The following is a 7,996-nucleotide window of genomic DNA, read 5'->3' on the forward strand; positions in this document are numbered from 1 at the left end:
GTTCTCTAGAGATTAAAGACAATATTCAGATTTCTAGATCATTCAGAGTCAAGCAAAAACAAAGCAATGTTTCTGTTCGCGGGAATACCAGGAAACCTAGTTTACCGCCTGTTGTCTTCTCTTGCAGCTAGGATTCAGATATTCTTACTATCATGAAATCAGTGGGTAAACTAAAAGGTTCAGCACTACGTATTTGCACTGATTTGCCACCCACCCTAAATGCAATTAGGGCCCAGCTGCTTGCCAAAGCTAAGGCTTTAAAGGACTAAAAAAATACACGTATGTACGACTAAGGCAAATTGGCGCTGTTCTTAAGTTGGAGTATCGCAACGCATCAAATGAGCAGTGGTCGGACTTCTATCACCAATAACATTTAGATAATCATTTATCAAAGATGCATTATGAAGTTTTAAAAATGTAGGTTTTAGTTTTTTATTTTCTTTTGTTTTTATATCAAAATATTCTGTTGACATGCGATATGTTTTTTTCTTCACCAATCCCGAAACTTTTGTCGTTCATGAATTTTTCATCAAATAGCTCGTCGATATAATATGGCTTCATTTTAACCCTACTCCGAGATTCATATCCCGGTGACATGTGTGCACGGTTGCTATACCTGCAACGTGTTTCAAACACGTAAATACAAACCCATTGTTGATATTCTTGGCTTATGTTTTTATAAAATTAATTTTTGATAACTATTTGTTCCTTTATAGTCTTTATGAATTCTTCAGGGATTTGTGAAATCTTATCAAGGATTTTACATTTTTTTAAAATCAATATAACCACTACAAATCCTTGCATATCCAAGTAACTTTGAGTAAAATGCTCACAAATTATCCATGAAAACAGGGATATAACGAAGACATGCTTTCCAAATTCCGAGCTATAGAAAAAACAGCAGCAACGTTGCTCCGTCACACAATCAACAATTAACACAAGAACTATAGAATACGAAATCGTTTCGCTTTTGTACGCGTACAAAAAGAAAAAATTTCCAATCACGGAACTAAAGTTTGAATATTATAGGAAACTTAAATTACCAGAATGGTGCATCAACAGATATCTAAAGCAGGTCATGACCAGACTATGCCTATCCTTGAATAACATAAGGCACTCAAAAGACGATTGAAATCCCATATAGCAATTCTAGCATTTTTCGCCAAGTGAAATCAGATTTATTCTATTGAATTACCCAGCTATAAGAAAAAATATTTAAAAAAAAACGAAAAACTTGGTACACTTATTTTAAGTCATATGTTTATTAAGATAAGAAATTGTAAATGCAATTAAAACCAATAAATTCCAAATGTTTTTGAACAGTAGTACTCAACAGTCAAATGAACTTAAATAAAACAAATGCTTGAACACTTTAACTAGCAGTTGAATCAGTCTGCATTATCCTTCATTAAACGGGCTTTTCTTTTTTATTCAAAGTGTGTTTTTGTGCATCAACAGTAATAATGTCCACTCTGTCCACAACAGTTTGGATGTACACTCTTTAGTGTCAAAATTGATTTTTGTACTCAAAGGACATTTTATTTGAGGCCTTGTTTCTTTATTCTGTCTTTCAAATATTTCTCTGCTTGCATCAGTTTGAATTTTTTTATTCAAACTGATGAATTTTTGTTTTGTTGAATTTTTAGTACAGCACAAAGTGCTGGAATTAACCATGTCTTTTGTCACAACTGAGATGGCTCTGGTTGACGCTTTGCAGCAGTCCCAGAGACCTTTCTAAGTATAGCTTAATTGTGCCTGTTTCATGTAATATGACGAAAGGATACTGTTTACTATATAATTATTGACACTCCTAAGTTTGTCTAATGTGTGTGCCATGCCATTGAAATATGATTAAGTAGTCTTAATCGGACTGTTTTCACCTGAGTTAACTGTGGCGCCATTTTTTTTTGCAAAAATTCTAAGTTCAGCTTAATTGTACCTGTTTCACGCAATATAACGAAGGACTACTATTTATAATATAGTTATTACAACTATTAAGTTAGTCTTATGTGTGTGCCATGCCATTCAGATATGATAAAGAAGTCTTAATTGGACTGTTTTCACCTGAGCTAACTGTGGCGCCATCTTTTTTTGCAAGACTCGTAACATTAAATTTGCTCGGAAGAACGCCAGATGACAGACCATTGCCCCAAGAGCTCCTGTCTAAGCGTAAGAAGCTGAAGCGATGCCGCAAGCGTGGCGGAAAACGAGGTCAGCTGATGATCCCAGTTATCGTTTCAAGATCAACTAGTCTTGCTCCGAAAACCCACCCCATCAACGTATCCTTGTTAAGATAGACTGTTCTACAAATGCCAATATGCCATCTCTTATTCCCTTCAATCAAGCTTCGGTATGTTCGACTAGTAGTGATCTGCCTCCCCCTCTATTAAGGTCAGTGACTTTTAATTCGAAAAATAGAATGCCGAATTTTCTCGTTATAAACTGCCAGTCATTGTGTAACAAAATGGAAGAATTTGAAGTTATCGTCCGTCAAAATAGTATCCCAGTTATCGCAGTTACAGAAACTTGGAATCTTGATAGGTTGTCAGGTCATATGGTAGGCTACGAAATTTTCCTGAGCACACGTGCTGATCGAGGTGAGCATAGACTAGGTGGAGGTGTTGCCTTGTACATACGGAAAGACATCCCTTGCAAATTATTACCGGAATTATTTGATCCTGCTCATGAAGTAATCTGGCCTATTTGCAAACCTAAATCTCTTCCCCGGCGCTTTTCTTGTATTATAGTTGCTTCAGTATATTACCCGGAAAGTGCAAGAAACCGGGGTGACTTGGTCTTCTACCTCCAAACGACTGTTGATCACCTGAGAAGTATATACAGTAGCCCTGCTTTTATTATAGGAGGAGACTTTAACCAAACCAAGAAGAGTTGGTTATCATCTTGTTTGTCTTTAAAACAAGTAGTACACATACCCACCCACTCTTTGGGGGGCATATTGGACCTTATACTCACAAATTGTGATGATTTTTACTCCCCTCCCTTTTCTCTTGGTCTCGTTGGTATGTCAGACCACAACGCAATTTTTTGGAAAGCAAGAGAGTCTTTACCAAAGCCCAAACTATCCCGTGTCACTGTTCGTCCTTGTACGGAGTCGGCCATCTGTGAATACGGTCGATGGATTGGCACATATGACTTCTCCGAAGTGTACAATACCGGGCTCTTGGAAACTAAGGTATCCGATTTCAATGCCACGTTATACAGTCAATACCTAAAGATCTTTACAACAAAATCATTTGTTGTTAGTGAATACGACAAACCATGGATATCTCCAGCTATTAAATCACTAATAAAAGAGAGGTCTCGCCTCTACTCCCGTGGTGATATAATCAACGTTAAGAAATTGCGAAATCAAATAGTCTCTTTGGTAAAGAAAGCCAAAGCTCGGCATGGTCGTGAAACCATGCCCTCCCAATTACTTACTTCAGACCCCAAAAAGTGGCACAACGCTGTGAAAAAGGTGGCCGGCCAAGTTTTTGATAGCAGTGTAAAGATCAGCAATAATGGCAGGTCCTTAATCAGTGCAGAAGAAGTGAGTGAATTCTTCACCAAGATCTGTACTACCTATCCAACTATTACGGCTCATGAAAAGTCCACCATACTTGAAAAATGTGAGCCTGAGAACAACACAATAGTCAGTGAGTTTGATGTTTACACGGAATTACGGAAGATCAAAACGAATACATCTTCATACCCTGGTGAATTACCTGCCAAACTGCTACGTGAATATGCAGCCTTCATAGCATTACCACTGTCCAGCATCATTAACGAGTGTTTTGCTTCTGGATTTTTCCCGTCACAGTGGAAAAGGGCCTATATTAGAATTATTCCAAAAAAGCGCGCCCCTAGTGCATGCGACGATCTCCGCCCGATCTCACTTGCACCTTGTTTGGCGAAAGTAACTGAGGCGTTTATACTCAAGTTTCTTCTGAAACAAATTCATGGGCGTATTGATAAATTCCAGTACAGTGGACTCCCCAAGTGTAGTATTACAATTTACCTAGTACGGATGTTTGACTGCGTCCTCCAATGGCTTGAAAAAGGTAGCTGTTTCGTTGACATTTGTGCAGTGGATTTCCGAAAAGCCTTTGACCTAATCCGCCACCGGACTGCAGGCATGAATCTCCAGGAAATGGGGGCCAAACGATGCACCCTTGGCCTTGTACTTGACTTCTTAACTGGCCGAAAACAAAAAGTCTTTGCACTCCACGAAAACGATTCGGATTCATCATGGTCAGATACTTCTTGCGGGGCCCCACAAGGCACGAAATTAGCTGGAATAATTTTCCTGGCTGTAATTAATTCCCTGCTTAACCATCACGACGATCGTTACAAGTTTGTAGATGATCTGTCCATAGTGCTCGCTTACCTGGTCGAAAACACTATCATAACAAAGCAGTTTTCAGACCAGTTATTTGATCAGCTAAAGACCGAATGCTCAAGTCATGATCTTACCATTAACGTAGCCAAGTCGAAGATAATTCGTTTCAACCCTCTGAAGCGGAATATAGATATGCCTCTAGTCCCTTTCCCGATTGTGAACGAAATAAAAATCTTAGGAGTAACTTTCACTAGTGACTGTAGTTTCAGTGCCCATATTAATTTAACCGTCCACAAGGCTAATGCAAGCCTTCAGACACTTACCAAAATGAGGCGTTTTGGGTGTGATACTAAAAGCCTTCTCCATGCCTACACGTGTTATGTTCACCCGTTGCTCGAGTACGCGTGCCCGGTGTGGGGTCCATCTGCTATCCGCACAGCGTACCTATTACGCGACATAGAGTGCGTCCAGAAAAGAGCAGCAAGGATTATACTCCGAGACCGTGGCATACCCTACGATCAAGCCCTCGCTAAATTAAATTTATCTCCACTTAAAGTCCGGCTGGAACACCTTATTCACCAATTTGGTAAATTCATCCTAGCCAATAAGAGCCACCGATCTTTACTACCCGAACCAGCCCCTCCCAATAGCCGAACTCGATTACGAAATAAACTTGTACCCCCTAAAGTACGAACCAATTGATACGCAAACTCATTTGTGCCTTTTTTCACATCAGTTTTTAATGCTGAGTTGTAGTGTGTGATTTTTGTTTAAATGTATGATTTTTGTGAAAAAACTGAATTTAGCTCTATACTACGATAGTTTTTAAATATACCGATCTCTCTCTCTCTCTCTCTCTCTCTCTCCATGCAGCCTTTACCCTGAGAGTAAGGAATTATGAATTCAGCATTTACGATGTTTTTTTTTGATTGCTTTAAATTTATTTCAGGCTCTCTATAATTCACTCTTATACATGGACAAGGAACAGGACTTTGGTTTTCCTTTAACGGTGCTTATTGGCTTTCCATAGTTCTCCTGCCTCTACATGCATCAAACATGAAAATTCGCGGCTTACTCAACATTTTATGGTAGTCACTTTTGGTTCTTGCGAAAAGCTGCCACAATAACTTCATTCCTATTGCAACAGCAATCATGAGGGAATTTTGTCGTCTGTACTTCAAATACTCAGTCCATCAAACATCTCTTTTCCCTAGAAATAATAAACTGTTATACTGGCACATCTTTTATCGGACAAAAACTACGTTTTAGTCGGCCTCTATAAATACACGATTTATCTTCTTTGGTGAGCAAGCCGTAAAGGCAAGACGCAAGTCTGCTGATAATGGGAATTAGGCTGGTAGACCTTCGAGATTTACTCTTGCGAAAAAAAATTTCAAAGATTCACTTTGTGTTTTGTTTGAGCTTTTTTATTTCTGTATTAAATATTTTGAATAATGCTTCCAATCTTTGCTTGTATAGTAATATGAAGGTTTTCTGATTTGATATTTTCATTGCATATTCTTTAGTTAATTTGGAGAGAACTTAGGAATTGTGTTTTTTGGTTCGCTGTTCATTGCTAATCGTGCACAGGTATTTACTTTCGATTGTCCAACACTTCAAAATTTGCCGTTCGGACAGTTTTAGTCTCCATCCATGCATTAAGTATTATTATAGTCATTATCAACGATGGGGACTTTCACACTGAATTGAATTCTTCCTATGGTTCTTGAGGATATCCATACCCATCTAGTGATTTTTTTGGCTGTCTTATTGTTATTCTTAAGTACTTGTTGTAATCTTCATTTGGTCTTAGTATGTCAGGGATGATTTCTTCAGTAGTCTCTGAGAATAGTGTATCGAATTCCATGGGTTGTGGGTCAGTATGTGGTATTGTTGTAGGGATGATGTTTTCCATATCCGTTAAGGTGGCATATTTAGTTTTGTATTTAGTGTTTTTCGTTTGGAGTACAGAATTCCCAGAAGATAGGCGTGACTGAATATTTCTTAAGGATACATCTTGATATTTCGGACGCTTCGCAAGTGGTTGCTACTATAGTTTGTTGACCGTACTATTGAGATATGGGGAGATCGGTTTATTTTTTTCGTTTTTGTTGTTGCTTTTATCTTCTTTGAAGGGGGTTTGTTTGGTTTCTTTGCGTCCGGATGCTTTATATGATTTATTGAAGAGGTTGGTTTTTTATCTATTGATCTTTTTCGTCTGTCTTTTTCTTTGTTTATTCCTATGGTCTTGTCAATTTCAGCCATTCTTTTATTTAAGTCCTCTATTATTATTTTTTATCCGAGTTTGGGAATGTTAGGGAACCTGATTTCCTTTCTTTCCTTCTGCGCATCCTTACCTGGTTGCAATCCTTTGTTCGATTTAAGGAATTGAAAAAAGGATTCCGAGTAATAATTAGGACTCGTCAGCCATTTCTAAATTGGAGGTTTTAGATTAAGTATTTGCTAATATACAAACACAGTATTTGCCAAAAATATGGGCTATTATGATATGGCGTAGTATTGCCAGTGAATCCCAAAAGACGTTTGTATACTCAATTTAATTTTTGTGTTGTTTGCAACTACAAGCTTTATTCTGCACGTTTATCTGTTTGTGGATTCATCAAATATTCTCTGAATATCCATACAGGCCCTTTTTAAACTTGAAAAATTAAAATTTTAGCCTTAATATTATAGTCACTTAAATGATAAGTATAAATAAATGAAATAACTTATCTTCAAGACCTGAATGTTTTCTGTGACAATTTCGACTGACGTTAACCTAGTGTGCTATATTTTTTAGCACTAATAAATAGTTTCATTTAGATGTGCCCTGTTTTCGAAGAAGAGCAGATATTTTTGAGGAGCGGTGAAGCATTTTTTCGGGCGGTGGGTTGTCTGAAACAAGCCTAAAACTGGGTTAATAGATATCAACTTTTCTTGTGGTCACTAGGTTTAATCTCAGCTTATCAATACCGGATAGAGTCGAAATCAGCTGTAGTAACACACCGTGTTACTATGGGTTAGATAGGTTTCCTATCAGTCATGAATGGAACACAGATGATTTTATATCAAAACATGTCTGGAAGTAGATTTTTCACATTCTTGTATCAATTAAAATGGGACACCGATAAGTTGGTTACATCCCTATAACAATCACCTAAGTAGATATTGACTATGTAATTGGTCCTGTAGGAACCAACTGTAGGCTAGTTGGGATTTTCTATTCATTCAAGTTAGTTTCAGTAAAAACAATAGTAAGGTCGTCCTCTCTTTAAGGTGAGTGATGCTGAGACATACTACTATTCTGAGAGTGACTACAACCAGATAATGAAAAAATTGTTAGATGACTATGTTGCTCAACAGGGTACCATTTCTGGCAGTGGTCCTTCTGAAAGAGTTGATGACCTATGAATGGCCTATTATGGGCCTATTAATGAAGAAGATGAACAACACTTGAAGATTTTCAAGTTTTGTAAAAGTACACGCAGTCTTTTCTAAGTCTAAAATTGAGCATTCAGGTAAACGAAAAAGACTGGCTTACCCTGAATTTAATTATGGAACTAAATGAGGGGAATATGCAAAATTAGCCATCAAGTTTTCGCTATAATTTTCTACAGCCTTTCTTCCCCTATGATCACAATAGTCGGTAAGCTGAAA

At 37.6% G+C, this 7,996-nt stretch overlaps 1 protein-coding gene across 1 annotated transcript; it reads left to right on the plus strand.

The window, feature by feature from the left end:
- The first annotated feature begins 2,464 nt into the window (after positions 1-2,464).
- On the plus strand, positions 2,465-7,750 carry LOC136041682 (uncharacterized). Its single transcript, XM_065726406.1, has 2 exons — positions 2,465-4,021; positions 7,616-7,750. Exons 1-2 carry the CDS (start codon positions 2,465-2,467, stop codon positions 7,748-7,750), a joined length of 1,692 nt encoding a protein of 563 aa, XP_065582478.1.
- Positions 7,751-7,996: the final 246 nt, after the last annotated feature.

This window comes from Artemia franciscana, unplaced genomic scaffold (genome assembly GCF_032884065.1).
Source record: "Artemia franciscana unplaced genomic scaffold, ASM3288406v1 PGA_scaffold_32, whole genome shotgun sequence".
NCBI lineage: Eukaryota > Metazoa > Arthropoda > Branchiopoda > Anostraca > Artemiidae > Artemia > Artemia franciscana.